We start from the raw sequence: 25,291 nt of genomic DNA on the forward strand, positions 1-25,291 counted from the left end.
TTTGTTCATTTAAATATGTATCAAGCAGACGTGTCTTTGATGGTGGCTCCCAGCCTTTCTCTGTTTTTACATTAATGTAAATGATCATATCTTTATTGCGTACTGTTAGTTACAAACAAATTGAGGATGTTGCCTGAGGCTTTGGGAAGTTGTGGTGTGTTCTGCTTGTATTGTATTAGGTATAACTGATACATAAATTGAGTAAAATACTTGGCAGAATAATACGGATTATTTTCAATATTTACTGTGGCTGCAGGCCTGAAGATTAAAGATGCCTGCTCCAATTCTGGAAAACGACCACACTATGCAAAACAGTTTGTGACAGGCTTTAGACATTTATTCTTATTGTTTGTTTTTTCTTTGTTTTATTTTCTGATTGTTGATGTTAATTTTTTTATTACACACCTGATGCCAAAACAGAAAATCGTTCTCAATGAAACATCCCATCCATTATGTTTGATTGAGTACAGTGACATTCAGTGACAATCTGATAAGTCTTCCTGTCATGTGGGCATAAAACGATTAACATTTTCTGTACTGGATATGTACATTAATAATCATTAACAGCAAAAAAAAAATCTGTTGTGTAGCTTCATTGCATGTGTAACTTAAAAAGCTTTTATAGATGTAGTCTGGTTGACGTATTTCGATGAAGACATTTGATGGATGTGTTTGCAATGAATAGACAGGAATATGACTTTTAATGGTGGTGCATTAGAGCTTTGAAAAGAGGTCTGTTGAGATGTAAAAAAAAAAAATACAAACCCTGAAGTTAGATTTTAACAGGGATGAATACACAGTTGTTATGGTTTTACTTTTTCCACCTGCTGGTTGAACTGGAGAGTTGAATGACCTCTAAAATCCACCTGCATCAACTTCCAACCTCATCTCAACCACTGGAGGGAGACATGCACCGTCACAACCCTCCATAGATGACAGCATGAACTCACTGGCCGTTTCAGGCTTTTAGCCTGGACAGAGAGCAGCATCACTGCATCGCCTGCCAAAACACACACTGACACACCCACAGCCACGTTTTACCAGCATCTATAGACTTATTAATAACACAAGTTGCTAGGATGGGCCCGATGTTTAATAATACATTCATACACATTTGATTGTTTTAAGTAAGTGCTTTGAGGGTATTTTTGATTTTACACATCTCAGCTGACAGTACATATACAGATGATTTAATAGAGCCCAGATCTGAAAGAGACATTTACAGATTTACTTTATCTACGTGCGTAACTTATTGTACTTTCTGTGTGTTTGTCTTGTGGCGGCCTCTTATTTCTCCGCTGGTGACAGTCGAGTCTATTAGTTCCAGGAAGAGCAGCGACCTCTGTGGCACAGTTAATGGGAATCAACTATTAATCGAAGCTCTTCCAAACCACATGACTGGGATTTATGACCCTAATATCTTTTTGCACTGTCGCCCACGGAAGAGTAGGCTTTAGGAAGCTTCAAGTTTTATTAGATTTAGAGCAAGTCAGGATCGATCTGCCAAAATAAAACATCTGATAATCTGCGTATTTCACATGAGGGACTGTTGTGATTAGAGATCATAATGACATGTACCACCAAGTCAACTTGTGGATTTCAGTATAACAGGGAGGGAGGGCGGTGTCCCATGGGGGTGGAGAAGGCTCCAAGCAGCAGGGTTTCCATCTCTTTGCAGGGAGAGAGAGACGCATTACGCCTCTCCTCCATTTCCTCCTTCTCCTCTGGGGCAGGAACCAAATGCGCACATTAATAACACTCTCCATGTCTGAGGGAGCTAATGCTGCCTTAAGTGCTGATTACGGCTGGGAAGATTCAGGCGTGGAGGAGTATTAGTTTCACTCTCTTCACTGGATGTTGTGGTGAACAAACCAAAGCCCAAATCCAAAACCTTTCTGAAGGGAGAACTGCTAATTGGCCAGACCCTTCTGCACATACAGGGCTTTCTAGCTTTCTGCTGAGCTCAGTACTTTAGTGTATGTGTTTGCTTTCGTTGTCAGTCTCTGCGCTGCGTGGATCATACAAAAAAAAAAACAGGGCCAAAACCCACATTGCCTGTTTGGCTACTTTTTCTAATGAGGTGCAGCCGCACAAAGAACACAACAACAGTCGTTTGAAACCATGTTTAGTCAGATATTTTAGAATTGTATCCGTCCTACAGGAACAAGAGACACGTTCAAACATAAATATAATTTACGACAGTACAAAGATGACAACAAGCACATAAATAAGGCAAACAGTGTCATCATGGTGCAATCTTTAAAAAGCTTCCTCCTCCGGCCAAAAGTGCTGAGAAACACATTTTCCACTCCAACAGTGCTGTCCACACTCAACATGGCGACATGTTTTTACCCTGAAGTCAAAGTGTGGAATAAAGTTTGTTTTATCTGCTAGGATTATTCAAATGTGTTCCAGGTTGCGTTTGGATTTGAATTAATCATATATCCTCCACTGAGGCGAAACCTCCCGGGGTTCAGAGAGCCAGAGACGAACACCCTTGTGCTTCAGTCCCGCCTGCCAGCTCCCTCCTCATCCTCACGTTTGAAGGAGTCCGGTCTCTTCCGCTCGGTCCGACTCCTGTCACGCTTCGGTCACAGTATGTCGTGTTTGATCAGGTTGAGTTCCTCCTCGGACACGGTGATCTGCCCCGTGTACCAGAATATCCAGGGGATCAGGCTGAGGAAGATCAGCAGGGGCCCGGACAGCACGAAAAAGTCCCAGAAACTCAACGGCGCAAAGATCCCCACGAAGAAGAGGATGAGGCCGGCGATGTCCAGAAACAAGGCCAGCGCTATGAAGAACTTGACGCACCCCCTCTGCTCCATCGCCGCAGCCGAGCGAGAGAAAAAGGACGAGTGGCTGTCGTCTCAAGGTCTGACAGGAGTGAGTCTCTGTGTAGAAGTGACTTTCTTGTCCTGTGGATCATTGTCTTTAACCAGCAGCACACCTTTGCATTTCTATCATAGTTCAGTGGCAAGTCAGGTCTCCAGGCACAACAAAAGGTTGTGAAGCTCTTTAACAGCTGAGAAACTCACAGTCCGTCTTCATTCCTATGCAGGCCTGACCTGTTTGGCCCCTTTCTTGTCATTGATGTGACACATCAGACCGCTGTCTGAAACCCGCGTGACAGATTTATGCACGTATATTTCATAATCATCTGCCATCGAGGTTGTCTTTACACAGTTATAAGCTTGATATAATTAATTTGCCGTCCTCCCCCAACCCCTAACCCTTGGATTATTTTATTCAGCTAATGAAAATTAAGTGATTCCAGCACTGCATCAGTGTGTTTCATCTTTTATCAGATGTTTCAAAGCCTCCTCTTGACATCACTCCCATCGATTTACCCATGTGTATGTTTACCCGTGATATTTAACTTCACAGGGTGGATACGCTGCACTGAAGCCTTCACTAAACATGAGCAATCCCTGGCCCATGCATCACTACAATAACCCTGCCTACTGTGGAGGGACTTGCCGGCAAAAAGAGGAAACGCACGTAATGGAATCTTCCCTTGTTTGACCTGTCCTGCTGCTGCAATCTGTCTCCGCTTCCCTGTCCTGAATGCCTGTAGTTACAGCAGGTGTACACAGCACAGGTGAATTGACATTTCACGTGGCAGAGCTGACATTTTGCATAAGGTGTGCCATGAATCTAAGCATCTAAACATATGGAAATCAGTCAAAACATTCCATAAGATACACATGTTCCCAGGTCACATGAGATCCTCTGCTGAGGAGTTCCCGGTTTGTTTAACCAACACCGAGAGACAAACCAGTCTGACCAGTATGTGTGTGTTTGCACAACTCTACCTACCTCTTTCTGGTTGCAGCTACAACTTGTGTAAGGTATGTCACATGCATTTTTTGCAGATGCGACAAAGCCTTTGTGAAAAAGAATAAATAAATTGAAGTTGAAGTAATGGAGGAATCTGCGGACAGGAACATTTGTCCAGTACGTTTCACAGCCAGCAGCAAAATTATATTTTAGGAGCTTAGGGGGAGTTTAAGCTAAGCTAATGTTTTTTAGACTTGTCTCTATATATATCATGGGCCGTGCTAACCAAATTAGACCCCCCCCCACCCCCCATAGTTACCATTTAGATGTCAGTTCACTGACTTAACTTGACTAAATACACTTACATTATACTTACAAGCTCAAAACTGAAATGATAAATGACCTAAAACTTGACTCTAACTTGAGACCCTTCTATAAAACGTAAATACAGGTGATGCCTCAAGGTTCCATGAGATTCTAAAGTGCTGAAGGGGCAAATAAATAAACAAAATAACCACAAACTAATAGCCTCTACACAAACCTTGACACTTTGGGGGCTTTTATGACTCTGGGGCCCCAGGATGCTGCCTGCTACCTGGGATTTGGATAATTCTTGTATCCGGGCCTGCCGAAATAGACATGTCAGTCAGACTAAACCTCTTATTTTGACTGAAACATGTAAAGATGGTTGTCTAAGGCTGTGAAGGGCTGCAGCTTAATGTTTTAATATATATGACCAGAAAACCGTCCCAATTTGAAATGAAGCTACTTATTCAGAGAGGCAGCGGCTCAGATCTCCTGTTCTTCTCCCTTTTCTCCTTCTTCCTCGTCTTGTCCTTTTTCTCCTTCTTCCTCTGTTGGTTCTTTTTCTACTTTACCCTCTTCTTGTCCTTGTCCATCTCCTTTTTTCTCCTCTTTATTCTCGAAAGTGGAGGACTCCAGCGAGTCATCATAGCCTTCGTTGTGGTAGGCTGAGTTTTTGCCCCAGGTCACCCTGCTGGCTTTGCGTGGAGAGGTCGGCCCCACCTCGCTCTCGGAGTCTGCGTCCTCCACGCACTTCACGTGTCTCGATTTCTGGCTCATCCTCTTGGAGATCTTACTCGCCAGCCGCTCCACGACGCTGTTCCTCTGGTCCCAGCCGTCGTAGTCCCCGGGCACCTGCACGTTGCCCACGTACCACATGACCCAGAAGCCCAGGCTGAAGAATATCACCAGGGAGCCCGTGTAGATCAAGAAGTCGCCGTAGAAGCGGCCGTCGAGGCTCACGTTGGCGAATATCCCGACGAAAAGCACAACAAGGCCGATGACGTCGAAAACGATGGCCATCAAGAAGGAAGGCACGCAGCTGCCCACGTACCGGATCAGGTCCATGGTGAAGACGTGGAGAGCTGAGGCTCTTGACGCGTGAATAACGGGAGGATGCTTCATCCTGTACCTGCACACCTGGGGAGAACGCCCCACCTTAAAGACTGGATAAACAAACGTCTCCTCAGGTGGCTCCCCTGCGCACAGACACACACGGACACACACACCTCACTAGATCAGGCAGCTTCCACCTCTGAACTGTCACTGCACCGTCCAATATCACACAATAATGCGCCTTGGTTCCCATAATGCAAATGAGCCCAGGAGCTGCGCGGAATTTGAATTTGGCAGTCAGATTCTAGCCTGCAGGACGACATGCATGACTTAGCGTCTCTCTCCTGAGTTTTTATCTTCTTTGTTTATAGACCAACAACAGAGCTACACATGCAAACAGAGAGCTGACTCACTACCTCATTTGAGGCAACTATTGGAGCTCCACCTCTTCGAACCTGATGGATTGACATACAAACCATGTGATGAGCCTGAATCAACATGTTTGTGTGAGCTTTTTGTCTGATTACGTTTTCTGCTTGTTCATCCTCCCACAGTAGAATGTCCTTAATATGGGCAGAGTGATTTGTTTTCACATAAAGCAACTGAGGAAAGTCCTCATCTTTCTTTTTTTATTTTAGCCTTTCTATTGATTGTGATTCATCTCTAAATTCTTCTGGCCCTACATTCAAATGTTTTACTTTTTCTGACCATCAGTCCCAAACCTAAAAATGCTCAGTTATCTTTTAGAACATAGGACAAGATAATCCCTTTATGGAGGGCGATACATGACTTAAGTATAAATAAATAAATACATAAATATATGGATAAATAAATGCATAACTACATTCAGAAATAATTTAATAAATTCAGAATTAAATAAGTATGGAAATAAATAAATGTGGAAATATATATTAAGACATTTATTTATACATTTCTTTATTTATTTCTGTATTTATTTATACATTAATTAATTAATTAATTTATACTTAAGTCATGTATCGTCCTCCATATCCCTTGTGGGTTTGAAGGTCTTCCGCCCTGTTTGATGTTAAGTTGCCAACCACCTGCTGTTGTCAGAGATCACCAGCGGATGTTAGGGACATACCAGTTGTGTACCTTTAATGTCATTGTCTATTTCAATCATCCAATCAGAAGACACCCTCTGCTAGGGCAGGCCCACCACAGTCTCACCCACCTGGGTAAATGTCTCTAACATCTTGCCATCCAGTGGGTCTTTCCTCCTGATCCAGTGCTATGTTGGCTGCTGTGTTCTGCAGTCTGTGATGCTTCTTTAATGCCGTGGTGCAGGGTTTGTCTATGGATTCCAGTAACCTGATGGTAGAAATTGCATCAAAACCTCTGTGGCGAACGATTTCTGTCCAGCCATGTTGTTCTGCCTCAGATGCCCTCTCCACATATATTTCACTTAAAAATGATTGATTGATTGTCTGAACATATGCAGATTAATTCTCTATTCGTCAAATAAAAAGTTGATCAATTTGTCTCTAACCAGTTTAAAGGCCAGTTCGCGTTGTAATGTCTCCTATTCAGACTATTTGTATTCAGATCAGGTCAGTTTAGTTAAATTTTGTCCACAAACTATTAAACAATGGATTTGATATAAAAAAAAAAGCAAGGCAATACGTTGGGAGGATTTGTAAGGATATATAAAAGCTGAAGCATGGCTACCCTTCGTACCAAGAATAATTCTACTGGCAACCCTTTTGATAGCTAAAATTAATGAAATGAAATCAAATAAATACAAATGAATGATTACATATCTGTTGTTTATTTGTTAAACATATTTTAAAAAACATATTAAAACACAAAAAGTGGGCTACACATTTTATGTTAATCATCATAATGATTCAATATATTTACTCCTTTTACAGAGGAACATCTGTTATCTGTCCTTGACATTGTTTTCTTAAACTTGCCAGTGTCCCTCAGTTCAAATAATCTTTGGTAATGTTGGGGAGATCTATGCTTTATACATTATTTGTGCACCGTTTAATTCAACAAGATCATAAAATATTAAGGCATATAACTTAATAAAAAGTGGATTTGTTGGTTCATGGTAACCAGATCGATCCGCAATTCTTACTGCTTTTTTGGCAGTGGGAAGATGTGATTCATGTTAGTTCGGTTCCCAAACCTCCACATGAATAGTTATGTGTGGAACAATGAGGAAATACAAACTTTTCTTATTATACACACAGACCTTGTTGGTGAGGTCACAAGGTCAAACTTTGTACCAAACATGAACCTCTTGTGGATTCAGAGGTTGATTCACTTCATCTGGAACAATCTCACATGCAGTTATGTTGTATAACTTAGACATGGTTTAATATTACCTGGGTTACTAACCAATAATCACGCTAACTGGAATAGGAACTCAGATAATGTCATGGTAACAATAAAGTTACTAACACAGTATATAACTTAAATATTTATGTATTTATCTTCAAGTCTCTGTGGACCAATTCTATTCTGTCTATTTGCAGGTGTACTTTTGATATGCTGAATTATGTGTGTTAATATTACTGCTTCCCGTCTAACAATAGGTAACAAGTAAGAGATTTTCATCGTGTACATTGAGATTTTAATTGCAGGCTGTAATCTAAAGAATTATCCAAACTGTGCATAAAACTTGTTTAGGCTTTACAAATGTTAACGTTACATTGTTCTGGTTTATCAAATTTTATATATAATCCACTGAACGCATTAACTGATGTTTTTTAAGGCCACTAGGGAGCATTCAAAATAACATACAAAATGTGATGACAGTGTATGTGTGAAAGAACAAATTTCACACACTTATAAATGTTAGTCCTCTGAAAAGGTCTGAGGAGAAAATGTTGAAAAAGGGCCTATCCCGCAATGTTAGAGAAAGTTAACAATGACTTCCTGGATACGCCCCCTGATTCGGATCTGCACTTAAATTAAATGAGTTCTTCCCTGACCCATACCACATACTCCCATTAGGTTTAATGGTAATTCTGACGTAATCTTGTTAAAAATAACACGTCAGGATGGGGTGAAAACATGACATACGACTTTCATCCTATGTGCAACAACAGGTCCATTAATCTGAAGCTGTCACCTCCCTCAACTCCAGAGAAATAAAACCCTCTCTCTTAACTTTATCTGTCGGCTTTTTGGTCAGATAGGACAGACAGCACATGGTTTTTAAAGTTTTTTTTCCTGCTGTAGACAAAAATGAAAATGTGATTTGTGTGGGTGAATGAAAACAGTAAAGTTGGGGTGACTGACAAGCAGTGATATGAGAGGAGCTGCAGAGTGGCGTGCTAATTCTCTGAGCCGCACCTTTCTCATAAATGGCCTGCAGCATCCCTTAGCATGTGAATATTGATTATAGCTGCTTTAAATCCAAGCTGCTCTTTACAGACCAGAGTTTTGCCATAAAAAATGTTCAACGGCTGACAACAATAAATATTTAGTGTCCATTACGTTACAGTAGAAGCTGCTTGTCTCTCAAGGGGTACTTCACATTTCTGTGCACGTCATATTTAAATCCCATGAAAATGTACTTTCAGGTCACAGTAGTCAAATTCTCTCTTTTTTACATATTGTATATTTCAAGACGGATTCATTCAAATTCAAAGCCGCCTTCCTCGTGATCTTGTCCCAATAAGGACTTCAGTGGATGCAACTACACACAGTAAACCATGAATAGACAATTATAAGCTCTCACAATCTTTAATTATTCATGCATTGGCATACACTGCACAACTCAGCATTAGGAAATCCCCCATGTCCACTTTTCCCCTCATAAATACTAATAGGCACAGTTTGCTTTCTAATATCCTCATCGCTAAATTGAGTGTGAATGTGTGCATAATTGCATTTTAAACAGCACATTGTTGTCCTCGCGCGCACACCTACTTTTTGACAGCCACGGTTATTAATGCAAATGTTGTCATGCTCACTTCAGACTGAGATAAGGGCAATGTTTTGTAGATCCTGGTAAACCAGAGGAATAAACATAAATGTCACCGACACGCAGAGTTTTTACAATTAGGTTCCACTGACGCTCCCATGCTGAAAAGCGTCATTTCAAATCAGTGCCGTCTTAAAGGTAAAGTGTCTCCGTTCAGATTTACATCCAAACGTGAAGTTCTCTGGCAGAATAACACCTCCAACGTGGTCACAGATTGAACATGGGGGGTCTGTAGTAGCTGAGGGGCCTCTTCATGTTTGACTGCTTCCTGTTCTCCTTGGTGATGGGGATCAGGACCACGCCCACCACAAAAACCATCAGCCCAATGGAGACCAGTGCCGGCCCCAGGATGTTGGTGACCCTCTTGCAGTGGCCGGCGAAGTAGAGGCCGCTGATGATGATGCCGCATGCCAGGAAGCTGCCCCCGGTGGACATGAGGTGGATAGGGTACCAGAAGACCTCACATTTGCTGTGGGACGTCTCGGTTGTCCACAGGGACTCGCTGCGTGAGAGGCTGAACACGGTGCTCTCTGTGCGGCTTGGGGGCGTCAGCTGGTCCTTCGACTGGGAGAGGGTGCACTCTCCCAGGGGGATGTTCTCTGGGTTGCCTGGCATGGCCTCGAGGATGACTCTGGAGAAGTGCGTGAGACATGAGTCAATCTGAGGGCGTCTTTTAATAACATGACATTAAGCACGATATAGAATATTGTCTACACACGACAAAAAAATTACTCTTTTCAGGAAGCCTGAAGCAAACTTATCAATGATAAAAATAAAAAAAAATCTAAATATATTTTGCTTTTCCCAACCCAGAATTGTAATAACTTTTTTTGTACTAATGTCACGGCTGCATATTTGAGTTGATTCGAATCACCTCACTTGATCATTTCCAGTCGTTTGCCCATGAGAAGCAGCTCCCATCAGGCGGACAGAAGTGAGGAAGTACACAAACACCTACCTTTCAAATCTGGATCAATATCCTGTGTCTTTACTCTTGAAGAGTCCACGATAACTTTAAATCTATGAAGCATCAGAAAACATCCAGAAACCTGAGCTAGATGCTTCCTCCACCGTCCGACCAGAGAAACCAGTAAAAATGCAGTGACACACATCCACACTGAACCACCATCTACCCACCCTCCTCTGCTCTCTCCACCTCCTCAACAGGATCCCGTGAGCACCATCCCCTTACCATCATCTACCATCGCAGGCGGTCTCTCCTGATGCTGCATCCAGGGCGAGGAGCTTGTCGTCAGGTCCCCAGAGGATATCCATAGACACACACCCCCCCCCGAAAAAAAAATCCCCACTCAGGCTGAAGTCTCCATAGGGCTGTGAAATGATTCTAAAAGAACTTCGACAATCAGCTCGGTTGTTGCCCGTTTGTCTAAAAATGTCTAAAACTTCCAGGGGACCGGACAACGAGAGGAAAAACATCTGCCTCAATTGGCTGCTTCTCTTTCCACACAAAGAGCAGGGCAGGGCAGCGACTGGGAAATGGCTCTCTGTTATAGCTGGATTGATGTAGCAAGCAATCACCCATACAGAGACTTTCCAATACAGCCTGATATGTTGGCAGGGTATTGATCCCAAAGTACCCCGGAGCAATTATGTGCAAGTTGTAGTTTTGTTCGGTGAACATGGGATCGATGAAATCTGTGTAGCATAATTAACCCTCAGAAAGCAATGGGAGTCATGGAGAGTTTTGGTCAAATTTAGGATTTATTCGTTATTCCGCTCCTGAAATGTCCTGCATAGGATTCACAGGGCGCGTAGAGGAGGGATGTTAGTGCAATATGACACTGCTGCTTCCACTTAACAGCCCTGATTTTACAATTTGTGTCTTTGTTGCTTTGTGTTCACTTTTGGAAAGACACGAGTGTCAGCGTGAGGCCATTGATCGGAACATGATCTCACTCTTTAACACAATTACACATTGCAGAGAAATCTCCGGCTCTGAAAAAATGGCTCCTCGTCCCTGCTGCTTGTACTTAGCGAACCCGAACCTCCAGCCGGATCTCATTACATTACTGCTGTCATCTGTTTAAAACGCATCATTGTACCATGCTGTGGCACAACACTGATGTAATGAAGCCTGTCAATACCTGCAATGAGCCACAAAATACAACAGGGGGCAGTACTGTTATATGGTTGGGTGTGGGCAAAATCCTGAATCCGGTTTCCATGTGTCATTAACTTTTAGTGAAATATTTCATGCCAGGATTAATTGATCCCTCGATTCTGACGTCCCTCGTGGATCAAAGTCTTTCATTCTGCAGCCACCTGTGAGATTACATCCACTTCATGTAATGTGTCACACTATCTTGAGATTATGATGAGCCCTATTCTCTTTCATGGCTGTGTTAAGTGGGTTGTTGATCATAATCATCTGAGGGTATTTTACAATGCCAGTAAACCTGCTCAGAGATGAGGTGCAGCAGCAGGGCCCCTGTTTGACTGCGGCTCCACACACAATGTATTGGTTTTCTGTGAATCAGGAAAATACTTCCAGGATCATAAACCAGTTGAGGAAGAAGCTATAATACACATAGCATGTTTACACAATGACATAATCTTGGGGCTCAGGAAATTGTGACAGTAATTGTTTTTTTAATTATATTGACTTTTTTAGACCCAACATTTCTCCGTGAGAAAATACTTGATGAGGAAAAGCTTAGCACTCCTCTGCCACAATGGGTTTGCAGAGAGAGAGAGAGAGAGAGAGAGAGAGAGAGAGAGAGAGAGAGAGAGAGAGAGAGAGAGAGAGAGAGAGAGAGAGAGAGAGCAGGAGGAAAGAGACCATAGTCTAAATACATAGCGCTGTAATAATAGCAATATCAATAGTAATGATAATTATTTATAATTATTATTGTATCAGCAGGTGTGGAGCAGGATCATGGGGGCAGTCGGGGGTTTGCAATCACAGATCTAGACTCTGCAGCTCCGGAGGGATACATACCTTCAGAGAGCGACAGGGTGAGGGACGGGAGAACGAGAAAGAAAACTTCAGGAGAGAGAAGAAGAGGCCTAGTTAGTAGCAGGAATTTTGTCAAGCCTGATTTGAATGCATGCAGAAGGAGAGGGAGAGGAGGAGAGGAGGAAAGTGCTGTTGGCAGTCTATGCCTCCAGCTTTGATCAAAATGGGAAATTGTTAAGCCTTAATTTTAAATGTAGAGAAGGGATCTGCCTCCTGGAGCTGGTTCCACAGGAGAGGAGCCCGATAGCTAGAGGCTCCGCCTCACATCCTTGGGAGCACGAGGAAAAACAGGTAAGGTTGCATTTAGAGTGCACAGTGGTCTATTGGGGTAATCATAGGGGGTAATATGCTACTATGAGCATGGGGCTTTGTAAGTCAGGAGAAGGATTCTGAATTAATTTCAGGATTTTATAGTGTGTGAGTGTAGCAAAGATAATGTTTAGGAATTGTGTCTTTTTTTAGATCCTGTCAGCATTAACACTCCAGCATTTTGGATCAACTTTACAGACTTGATGTGGAATGATGATAAGACACTTCGATAATCCAACCTAGGAATAACAAAATAATCTTTTCCTGCATTCGTTGCATAAAGCCAGTTTCTTGTGCCAATTAAATGTTCCAGTCTCTAAAGTAGGATGTGATGGTCAATGGTGTCGAGTGCAAAACTAATTTCAAGTTTGTGTCTTGTAGTTGACGAAAAGATAAATAAAAAAAACTAAATCAGACAATTATCAGATCAGCAGATTATGGACAGTCCTGATTTGGAAAACTATAGCGATATTTGTGAAGCTCCTCGTTGTTGATCTGACACAGTAACTCTTCCCTGGAAGACAGGACAAGTAAATTCATTCAAATGGTAAAGCAGCATGACTCATTTAATTAAATCAGTGGTCTTCATCTATCTTTTAATGAATTGGCAGGAAAAAACATATCAGGCCATTTAAATTAGAGTTAATATTGAGATTAGAGTGTTATGTAATGTTAAAACGATCTGTAATGCAAATTAAACCGTTGCAGATTCCCCAGATTTGTTGTACCCTGAATCAAATCACACGTGGATTATGTGACTTGTCAGTATTCAAAAGTTAAAAGTTGAGTATACTGGTAAACCAACACACAGGTATCAGTCTAATCCTGTTTGGTAATACAAACACAGAAGGTTGCCAGGGATTAGAGGTAATAAGCCTCATCTTGAGTCAGCACGCTGAGTTTGTTGGTTTGCCAGGGGTTTTAAGGCTGGATTCAAATGAACTGTGGACTTTGAGGCACAGCGCGGCTCCTCCGGTTAAAGCCACCAGAACTAAGATGCTCTAACAACTCCGACCCTTGCGGTTTTTCAGGGCTGTGGATTAAACAGGAATACTTTTTGGCCAAATGAAGCCTTGCGCGGAGCTTCGTTAACTCCTGAGCAAATATCGATAAAAGCCGCACGGCAGCTCATCTGCAGATACTCACTCGTCTGTAGATGAGTCACATTTCAGGTAAAACTCAGCAGATTTATTAACACATGGAGCCCTTTTCATTATAGATTACCTTGGACAATTAATTAAGCTGCTTTGCATATTCACAGCGACTTTTGGGGTAATCCCAGGAGGGGAGAGCATGCAAAAAAAACTGTAGCATTCAGGGTCTTTCACTCATGGAAGTGCAGAGAGACTTATGATCCTCTTGTAGCCATCAATCTACCCCTTAAAGACAAAGACCAGACACTGAACCTGTCACTTAGCTCAATTCTGCTGAACTGTCATGAGCATTAAGCTGAAATCCTAAGTTTACGCCTTTTAGATGTTCCCTCAACCTTTCTATACTCACTTTATATAGCACTATGGCCTGATGGACAGATGCAGTGGAAGGATGGAGTAAGGGTCAGGTAAGAACCCATTGAATATCATGTACATTTTTTATTTAAATTGATCAGATGTGAAGATACTGAGGTTGGTGCGATTGTTGTTAGTTTTGTCTAAAGGGCCCATATTGTTTAAAATACATTTTCTGGGCTTCTACTATCGGTAAAATACTTGAATGGGGTCAGTGGGTCACTCCGTGGACTTTTTCACTCAGTCCATTAGAAGAATTATGCTATTGGAACTTTGCGTTTCGTACTTCTTCTCTTTATGGTTTCATCATGAAATCGCACTCTTCTCTCAGCCCCACCCAGCCGGCACCAGTCTAGCCTCCGAACCCGAAAAATGTCCTACAATAGCGAAAAGGTATTTGTTAAATCCCACTACTGATCATCAACTATGTGTTAGGGCTTTTAATCATTTCTATACCCTCCAAGTGCAAAAACATGGGCCAGAGGCAGGAGGCGATTTATATTTAGTCGGGCAGGTAAGCAAGCGGGACAAACTGGGGTCCAGGTAAATAGAAGTGGGTAACAGATTAAGGTGTCACGTTCAAGCAACGTGGATCTAAGCGCAAGCACGGACTCAAAGGCTAGTGAAGTTTCATTTAAAGGGATAGTTCACCCAGAAATGAAAATTCACTAATTTTCTACTCACCACTATGCCAATGGGTGAGTCCACAAAACACCTTGGGAGTCTCAGGTGTAAACAGTGTTGCAGCCGATTCAAACACTTCACCCAACCCTCCATTGGCAGAGTGGTGACTAGAAAATGAGTGAATTTTCAGTTCGGGGTGAACTATGCCTTTAATGAACTTAAACACAAAACAGACTTACAGTCATTGTCACAAGACAAAAACTCAGGTCCAAAAATTCCCGCCAAGCTAATCAAGTTGTAAAAAACTGAAGTATTAAACCTCAGGTTGAATCGGGAAACCAGGCGGAATCAAAAAGAAATGAACCAGAACTAACCAGAACACCTGACGAACACAAAAGGGGAGGGTGAGGGAGAAAGTAAGACACAGGTGTGACACATGAGGATTGAGGAAAAGAGTGAAGTGACCTTCGGTTGTACTCTGTGTTTCACAATGCACTGTGGGATACAATGGGTGCTTTGAATACCCAGAAGTATTTCTGACCCAAAAGTATTTCAGCGGCCGCCATAATAAGAGCTGTTTGAATTCTCTAAATGATGAGGATAGGAGCTTCAATGCTTCCTATGCAAAATTGACGTTTCAAACACACCGTTTGAGAACTGGATAGTGTAATCTAGGTCAGTAATCTGACACCTTGATCTATTTTTTTCTCTAAATAAATCAAACATGTGTTCAAGCTGTTTAGGAGTCTTCCACCCACCACATATTTTCAAGGAGGAATGCGAAGGCAGGCATTTCCATGCTTTGATGATCTCAACATCCATATGTATTCATATTGACGTACATCTTCAAATCCATCGGGTTGATTCAGCGCACTGGGATAAAAATAGAGCACATAATGCATGCTTTTAGCAGGCAGAGGGAAGGTAGCTGTGGCCTGCTGATGATGGCCTCTGATGGTCCTTTGTGACGTCAATGCCCTGCACTGTTCTCCCCCTGCTGTGGCATGTCAGTGATGGGGGAAAGGACATGGAGTGCCATTAGATGCTGGGAGAAAGGAGATGTAGAGTGTATAAACAGATCAATAGCCCGGCAACATCTCATTTCTGATTTGTTTTCCCACTTTGATAATTGGGCGAAGAACAGAGTGTGTCACGCTCCGACAGAGTAGTGCCGAATTAGGGGACAGAGTTCTGCTGCGTATTGCCTTGACTGGATATATTGAAAGGTGTTTAAAGCTTTGGAAATCCTTTCATATACAAAATGATCATTGAATAAATCTGTCCGTTGCAGCACATAACCCCACCCCCTCCATCTTCATTAGCTTCCGGTTAAGTTCAGCAGCACAAAAAATCCTCCTCCTCACATAAATGCCTCCATGCCTTGGCCTCCCAGTACCTGTGTGACCTCCTCCTCCCCTACATGCCATTGATCCTTGGATATGGGTCTAATCAGAGTTATATATATATATAATATTTATACATATATAAGGCTAGATGTCTCGTCCGCGTTTCCGGGACAACGGAGTCGAACGTCCGCACATGGCGGCCATCTTGCGACAGGCGGTTCGCTCACCCATAACATTGTTTCGGTTGTGGTATATGTACTTTTTAAAGAAAAATAAAAGAAAACAATTCTTGAAGTATATTTGTAAAGGGAAATCTTGCACCTATTTAAGAACATTATTCAATTTTTTGGAAAATAACATAATTATTCATAAGTATGCAGTGTCATAACTACATCTCTGACTTTTATAAAAAAACAAAATCGGTTAAAAATTTAACAAGTTATGGTTATTTAAAAAGTACGTACCATTACAACACAATATTATGGGTGAGCGAGCCGCCTGTCGCAAGATGGCCGCCATGTGCGGACGTTCTACTCCATTGGCCGAGACATCTATGGGTCTAATCAACAGCCTGTGAACTCATGGGCTTGGGGCATTCAGTGTGGCCGCCCACCTTCTGGATCTCTCTCTCTCTCTGTGATGCCCAATCTCTGGACCCTTTCAAAAAGTCCTTATTTTCATTATCTGCAGCTAACATCTCTACTGATAGTTGCTATACACGATTGGTTTAACTTTTAGATTTAGTTTTTGTAAAGCGGCCTTGTATCTGGAAAGGTTCTATATAAATCCAAATTATTATTTTCATTATGAATACATTATATGCTTAATCATTCAAACAGAGATAATCGGTCAAAAGCATATGAATTCTGCAGTGGAATATATGCGTCATTACCTCCTCCTGCATGCTGCACCCACGCACCACCCCTAACCTGAAATTGTTGTTGTGAATGTATCTGACGGACAATTGCTGCGTTCCTTATATGTGAAAGGCAAACCCTGGAAAACGGCTTATGTTAACTTTGTGATACACTGGTGACCTATCCGGGGTGTACACATCTTACCCAATGTCGGCTGGGATTGGCTCCAGCCCCAGTGACCCTAAAAAGATAAGCGGAATAGATAATGAATGGATGGCTGAATGGATGGACGTTTCAACAATCACTACAACCTTAACTCGACCTTGGGCAAGTGGAAGAAAAAAGATGGATAGATTGAATTTATCCCTCACTTCTTTTAGCTAACAGACACAACTTGTCTGCAGGAAGTTCAAGCAGCCTCTCAAATGGAGGGAAAAGTGTTGTCGTGACCTGACGGTGTCAACTCACTTCCGTGACTGTCACTGCCGGTCGGCACAAACTCGAAGCTTTAGGTGAGGAATCACTCAGAATTAAGAGGACACTGTCTTTGATGACACAGCCTGTCTCTGCATATTACCACAAGTCTCAGTGGGTGAACCACACTGGCCGGACGAGTACACTCAAAGGGCGATTTTCACACTTGAAATGAATAATTTCAGGATTTTTCTCAACTGTTATCTAATAATGAGTTTGCTGTGAGTCATGTTGTTGTCCCATTTTCAAATAGAAAATTAGGGCCGGCAGCCTTTAGATGAAAACATAGCAGAGAAAAAACATTTTTCAATACTCAATATGAAGCAAACAACGTTTTGACTGATGTTGTCCAGATTGATTTTAACCTACCTTAGTACCCTAAGTACTACAGAGCTGCCAGTCCACAGCGTTTAATTGACCAAGAAAAGAGACTGGAGTTCCAACAATGCGGATCGAGAGTGACAGAAAAAATCAAAACTGAAATAAGAAAACATAGGACAACAAAGTAGCAGTTACGAAAAACAGGGAGAAAAAAATTTAAAATACATGGGTGGGAGCCTGTCAAAAAATGTGTCCATAATTGGATAAAGCAGAGACACAAAGTGACAGAGTCAAGATAGTCAATATAGCGGTAGCAGAGGTCTTTATACAATTAGGTCTCAGCAAGAAATGCTAGAAATGGCCTCCACACCTTTAATATAGAGTGTTGTGAATTCCCTTAGCCAAAAATTATCTGTTCCATCTTAGCAACAGAGAGCATTTCATAAAGCCATCTCCTGAAGCATGGGGACTTCCAATTCAACACCATTCTTTTTTGAGCTGCAACCATGCCTGTGTTTTTTGAGAGCCTGCTTTTGATGAGAGGGAAGGGCCCTTGTGTTTTCTAAAGCACCAAATACTGCTTGGTGACAGTCTGGCTGAATGTTAAATTTGTATTAATTTGAAAGCCAGTTGAATATGTCACACCAGAAATTACACAATGCCCGGACATTACCAGAATAGGTGTGGTAACGAACCCTGAGCAGAACCACGTCTATCACATACAGGAGAAACTGATTCGAATATCCTAATAAGTTTGGTTTTAGAGTAATGTAGTATGTGTAAGACTTTAAATTGAATTAATCTTTCTCGAATTTAAAGAGCAGCTATGTATGCTAGACAGACTCTCTAACCACAGTTCTGACACTGGTACACTATGCCCAGTTCTTCGGCCCAGGCCTCCCTCAGATGAACTGCACTGACTGAAGCCGTATTGGTTTTATTATGAATTCTGGGATACTCTCCCGAATACAATGCCTGACTTGAAAGTAGCGAAAGAAATAAGGCAAATTTAATATCAATGTAAAGTTCACCGATACAGCGCAGACCCTTCTCCCTCCAGTCCAAAAACGCTTGATCCATCAATGCTGGTTTGAACAAGTGATTTTATGCTATGGAAGGTTAACTGAAACTTCTAGTAGACCCACATTTTTGTATTTACTTGATTCAAAATTTCCAGGGAGTTTCTGCAAATGAAATTATGACAGATTAAATTGTGCTCCAGAATAGATTAGTGTTGGTACGGAGGTTTCTGAAATTGACATAGATTAGATTTATAGCCAAAGTGGGCAGGCAGCAGGCCAGTCATCAACAGGGAAGTCCTGTTTCCAGAAAGTCAGAGCCCTCGCATTTGCAGCCCATTAATAATGCCTAAATACAGGAAGACAGAGGCCAACCCTGTTAACATCCTTCTGTTAATGGGCCTTAGACATAAGAGGTGGTTTATTTGCCCAGACAAATGAGAGGATAACAGAACCTAGTTGTTTAAAGAAATAAAAGGGTAAACCAACCCGAGGTGTGAGGTTGCAGAACTGGACTCGAAAGCACACACAGAGAGGGTTTGGTATAAACAGAGTCTCTTTAATGAAGTGCGGAAACAGACAGTTTACTAGCTGGTGGCTGGTAGAGACCGGGCAGGCGATCCTGTGAGCTGAGACAGGCGGGCAGGTTGGCCCTGGTGGTCCTGAGGCGAGTAGAAAAAAAAGGAGCATGAGAGGGTTTCACTGGAAACGTACAAGCCAATCATTGAGAGGGGAAGCAACCTCCAATTCCTGGTATTAGCTTTAGATTTGTCCACCAAGTCCAAGAAATTCAATTTTAATAATAGTTTGGGATTTGTGGGAATCTTAAGTCTGAGGTAGGTAACGTGGGTGGTAACTAGTTTAAATGGCAAAGATGCCAAAAATGAGGGGGTTAGGTTATTCCTCAATGGCATGAATTCATTTTTACCCCAGTATATTGTGTATCCTCACATTCTACTGAATGACTGAGTGAGTGTAAATCAGGAGGTTGGGCCTGAAGCTACTGGATCAGATAATCCTATAAAAAAAATCATCAGCATAAAGAGTTACAACTAGGGATGCACCGATATGGAAATTCTTGGCCGATACCGATACCGATATTTAAAATAACAATCTGGCCGATAGCCGATACCGATACCGATATTTGTTTATTTTCTTTTTGTTGTTATTCATTCACCCTTTTGTGCCAGAAAAATAATTAAATCATTATTAAAAAAGCACTATTCATCACTCTTATCTTTTAATGAGCACAAATTGAATCAGATTTATGAAACAATCTCTGATTTAACTAAACTTTATTTAACAGAGACATATTAGGCCCATTTTACCGCAAGTTGAAATGGTTCCTTGGGATCTTAATGAAATGTCTGTAACATATTTTGGTCAAAATACCACAAGGGTAATTTAAAACAGCACCTTTTTACCCTGTCTAAAACAGCCCTGTTAAAGTATCATTATAGAGAACGCTCTTCTCATTGATTTACGGTAGCAGTATTGCCCGTTTATTAGATGTGTTACGGCTTCTGTGTGTATAACGTATGTTGTCAATTCCCTTGTTACCTTTGCATGAGACGGATGAATAGAGCCGGTGCACATGAGAATAAAGTACTTAAACAGACGCTACGCTCATACTTTTTACGCCAAGTTACACTGCGTGAGTCAAGATAACTTAACAAGCCCTCCTCAGTTTGACCTGTTTTTAGTGTCGGGCAGAAATCACATCGCGTCAACACCCACCGTGGCCCTTCGCGATGCTTGTTTTAATTAAACAGTCGGATTCCCCTGGTCCGCACCAGTTCTCATTCAGCTGCCAGGCGCCAGCCGGAGGGTTCCCCCAGCGGTCGCCGTAGCTGAGGTGATCCGCGAGAAGGGCCCGACACGCGTCCAGAGTGGCCGCCGCTGACCGCGTACCCAGTCCCCTCCCCGCCTTCCGCGCCGGCGCCGTGAGGTGCCACCGGATGAGGACCTCCCGGTGCCGCACACTGAGCCTCCGGCGGCGCGGAGAGGAGGGCGACGGAGCGACTGCTCCCCCAGCCGCGGCACGTGCCCAGCGGTTTTACCACAAATATGAACATCGGCCAATGATATCGGTGAAAGTCAAGTTTATTACCGATAAGCCGATATCAGTAAACGAGGCGAATATCGGCCGCTACCGATGTTCGGCCGATATATCGGTGCATCCCTAGTTACAACACTTTCAACATTACCAAATTTCACACCATCGATACCTAGGAGGGGAGAAGTATGTCACCCTGCCTTACGCCACAATGCAGATCAAGAAGTTGGGATATGTCAGTGTTAGTACACAAGATACTGGATTAGAATAAATTATTTTTTCACATACAATTTTTTTTTTTTACATATAAGACCATATAAGACCATTCAATCGATTGAAGCCTTTTGGTCATCAAGAGATAAGATAGCAGATTGTGTGTCCTTTCCATGAGCTGAATAAAGTGTATTAAAAAGCAAGTGAACATTACTTAATGAGAACCTACCAGGGATGAATCCGGTCTGATATGGTTGTACAATAGTTGAGATGTGATTACCCAGTCTTGTGGCTAGAACTTTAGTTATTACCTTCTGATCATAATTTATCAGAGCAATACATCTGTAATTCACAGGGTCCCGTCTCCTCCCTACATGATCTCTGATATAAAGACAACACGGCATCCACCCAGAGTAACAGAGGATGTAAGAAAACACAACACATCTAAACAGTATAATATAATGTATGTAATAGCATATGTTCTGTTTTATGTATAGAGGATAAACACACACATCTTAGTGCTGTGCATTAAAGTCTTAATGGTAATTGCCCATCGTCCTGGCCAGAAATTTATAAAGACACTCTCTTGTCCTTATGTTAATATATACAATCTGAACAGCAGTACAGATGGCATCGTTTAAAGCTCTGTAGGTGATCTTGGATCTTGGATTCTGCTGGGTATATACAAATCCAACCGGATGTACAGTGTTATCTGCCTTAAGGTGAAGCTTTGATTTAAAACCCCCTTGGCTGTTCTTTCATGTAATGATGCAACTCAATGATTCAAACCAAAGCTAGAATATAAAACTTTCACATTTGTTTTTGTTTTTTCAATTTCCGGTTGCAGGTTTTCTGTTGCTTAAAGGCTGCATTTCACACACATTCATCAAGACAGACAACTCCCACTGGCAGTTTTTACATGCAAACCCTATAAATAAAATGCAATCACATCCACTTAGATACTAAAATGAATGAACAAATAGAATCACCACCCGGCCTCCTCCAACCGGTGCAGTTTCAGATATGGACATTTTGACTTAAAAGGAATTTAATAAAAGCTTTATGAGATCAACCTTGTGTAATTACATTCCCTCAATGTGTTCCTGATAAACCAGTCACGTCATGTTACTGTGACCTCGACCTTTCACTCTTGACCACCAAAATTGAATCAGTTCATCTTCTACCAAATTTGAAGAAAAAACTATTGTATCCTTCAACCTTCAGCCATAAACTAATTCCAAGTGAATATTTGTACCAAATTTGAAGAAATTCCCTTAGGGTGTCTGTGAGAGGTTACATTCACATTCACCAAAATCTTGCTTTGTGAGTTCACAGTGACTTTGACCTTTGGCTGTCAAAATGTAATCTGTTCATCCGAGAGACCAACTGAAACATTTTAAAACCAAAATTAAAGAAATACCCTGAAGGCGTTCCTGTGATATCATGTTCACAAGAATGGGAAGGACAGATGTACAACCCAAGAACATGCTGTGAGTAGCCTCCGCACCTAATGACGTGAGTGACTGAATTCATTGGAGCATTTGGTCATAATTCATTCCTTAATGGAAGTATAGAAAAAGAGTTGTGATAGATTGTCAGTCACCTTATGTCGTCAATAAAGAAATAAAGGTCTCTTTTCCCGAGAGGGCTTAATGTGTCTCTGTTGAGTTACACCTGTGAAAACATGTATTGTTCAATTGAGAAAAGTAGCCTACTCAATCTGTTTTGGAAATCACAGGACAAAATATTGAATAATTAAAATGATTTATCCACCCATGAATTATCTATTACTCTTTTCCTTCGGGGGTTGCCGAGTCAGTCCCAACTAATAATGGGCAAAAGGCGGGGCACTTGATGAGGTTGTCAATCAATCACAGGGCTAGCATGTAGAGACAAACAACCATTCTGTGCAATTTGCAGTCTGCAATTAACTCTCGGTGCAAGCCTTGGAAGTGTGGGAGGAAGCCATAGTACTCAGAGAAAGCCCACGCAAATGCTGTTAGACCACTTTAAATCCATTGATTCTGAATGACCCTCGGCTTCAAACCCAGATGCCTCCTGCTGTGAGGCGACAGTGCTAGCACCATTTAGAATGAGGTTGACCGTGATTATGAAGATCAGGAACATGCTGTAACTTGATGCCTGAACAAAACAAAGTAGAAAGCATCACCCACATCCAGTCAAATAGCGTCAGGAGAAAAGCAAAGGAAACCGATGGTCAGTGATTGATTATGAGGTGACCTCTGCAAATTGGAGCAACACATAAACAATGACGAATTGGCACTTTGTAGATTTTTGCACAGAGGGAATTGGATTCATGTCTTAGAGAACAGGGTATGGCAGCAGGCTGGTGAACCTTTGCTGCAAAATTTCATCTTAGATCATGTTTTAGGTGTTAAAGGTTTCTGTACACCACCATCGGTTAGTGCAATTGAGAATTTACTGTCAGGTTGGGTCGACCATCGCAAATCACAAAAATCTGGGTATTGGATTTCAGGACATGACACAGCACAGACAAACATAGACAGTGAGAGAAAAATAAATAAAACTGGGAAACTTTGCGATGACTGACCAACCCTTTGATACCTAGAACTTTCAGCGTGTCATCTCCAATTCTCTACGATCCTCTTAAAGGCAATAAAAACTCTTAATGATGTCAGCCTCGAAATGGAGTGGAGAGCTATCGGTCGAGGTTACAAAACCAAGTGAAGCAATATACAGCAAAGTTATGACTCTACCTCACAAGAGAGATCTAATTTCATATATCAAAAGGGCCTGACTTCCTGAACCATGGGAAATAACCTGGTGTCAAAGGGATAAGGGCTCCGTGCTTCGACAACTATCTCCCCATATGTGATTGAGATTTCACAATCAGTACTCCATAATCCTGAGGTTTCCAAGGCGACCAGGCTGTAAAGCTGCGTAGTGTTTTGTACACTCTGTCTTTGCTGAAGCACAGAGATCACAGGTCAAGGCTTAGACGTGTCCCACCTTTAATGGACAAACCCTCCTGTAGATCTAATACCACAGCGATAGATGGAGTTCCTTTTGAGATGCTAATTCCCCTCAGAGCAGAGGGGACTGATCAATGATATTGATCCACGTGTCCATCAGCAGTAAGGAGAAGATCCTGCGGTCATATAGATGAGTATTTTACATCCCCCTTTTCGTCCACGCAGACATCCATATTTCGTGTGTATGCTGAGCAGACGTTAACATCCAGGGACACTTTGATGGACAAGGTTGTGCAGATGTTCAGACCTAATCAAGATAAATGGGAGCTTTTTGTAGAGTGCTGGAAAGTCAATATGGTGTTCCCAGTGAGTTACCTGGAGAAACTCCCTGTGGAGCTCGGCGTCCTTGCAGACTTTAGATTACTCAGAGCAAACTGTGTCGAACAAACTCACATAACATGAAGCAATTTGCAAGGTCCTTCAATTATACTTGTATTCTGCCATTTCAGCCTGAGTACATCTCAAAATATTAAGAAAATTATTTAGGACATCATTCCATGATGAATACCCTCTGTTATAATCATAGGGGCAACTGTGGCTGAGGGGTAGAGTAGTCGTCCTACAACCAGAAGGTTGCCAAATGACATTAATTGTATTGTAATCATTAATTGAGCTACTGTCTTACGCCCAGTGGCCACAATATATACTACAAGAGCAAAAATAATTTGGAGGGTACATGGACGTCCAAACGGGGCCTCACTTACACCATCAGGAGCCAATTTATGCAAAATGGACCCTCACAGACCCTCGAATACTAACACAACACTAGCTTTAGAACTTAACAGTGTTCTCTGTGGATGTTTTCCAACTAATATTTTCAATAGATAAATATAGCATTCTGTTGCTCTCACATGAAAATGTCATGATAGCTACCAAAAGAATCACCCCCTGGTGGCAGGCTCCAGTATAGCTAAATTAACTCTGCAGGGGGGAAATGGACCCGACTAAAAAGTACACATTACATTTTTATTCATGATGGTTTCTGTCATTTGATGTAGTTCCTAACTCACTGATGTATCTTCAATTATGGTTCTAATTATATTATACTGACTTGCCATTGGTCTCGTTACTGCGGCTCCGCGCCACAGTCACTCTGAATTGTGGGAGGAGGTGGAGACACATTGTCCAGACAATGGGTTTCACATTGTGAGCATTAGATAGTAGGTTCTCTGACCAGCATTTACTGGTCATCCCTCGGCTAAAAGTTTAAATTGATCATGCCATTAAAGCTCTGGCTGCTACATTGTGGAATTGTCTTTATCCTACATTTATTGATCATCATCTGTTGACACCTTTAAATGAGCTGAGGAGATTATTCAAACTGTTATTTGTCTCAACTAGTGTTCGCAATTTTGCATTTTATTTGTGTCTTTACATGAGGGTTCAACTTTAGTGAAACACTTTCTGATTTTGCTTCGTGAAAACAAACTTATGTGCTTGGTGAAAGATGATGTTGCTGTTTTTAGGAATGAGGAT

At 41.8% G+C, this 25,291-nt stretch overlaps 1 protein-coding gene across 1 annotated transcript; it reads right to left on the minus strand.

The window, feature by feature from the left end:
- Nucleotides 1–2,108: 2,108 nt before the first annotated feature.
- Nucleotides 2,109–5,539, minus strand: LOC128459049 (transmembrane protein 238). Its single transcript, XM_053444152.1, has one exon. The coding sequence runs from the start codon at nucleotides 5,203–5,205 to the stop codon at nucleotides 4,567–4,569; it is 639 nt and encodes a 212-aa protein (XP_053300127.1). The 5' UTR covers nucleotides 5,206–5,539; the 3' UTR covers nucleotides 2,109–4,566.
- Nucleotides 5,540–25,291: the final 19,752 nt, after the last annotated feature.

The sequence above is a fragment of the Pleuronectes platessa genome, chromosome 16 (genome assembly GCF_947347685.1).
Source record: "Pleuronectes platessa chromosome 16, fPlePla1.1, whole genome shotgun sequence".
Classification (NCBI taxonomy): domain Eukaryota; kingdom Metazoa; phylum Chordata; class Actinopteri; order Pleuronectiformes; family Pleuronectidae; genus Pleuronectes; species Pleuronectes platessa.

Coding starts and splice junctions, on each gene's coding strand:
- LOC128459049 (XM_053444152.1), bottom strand. CDS start 5,205: ATGAAGCATCCTCCCGTTATTCACGCGTCAAGAGCCTCAGCTCTCCAC.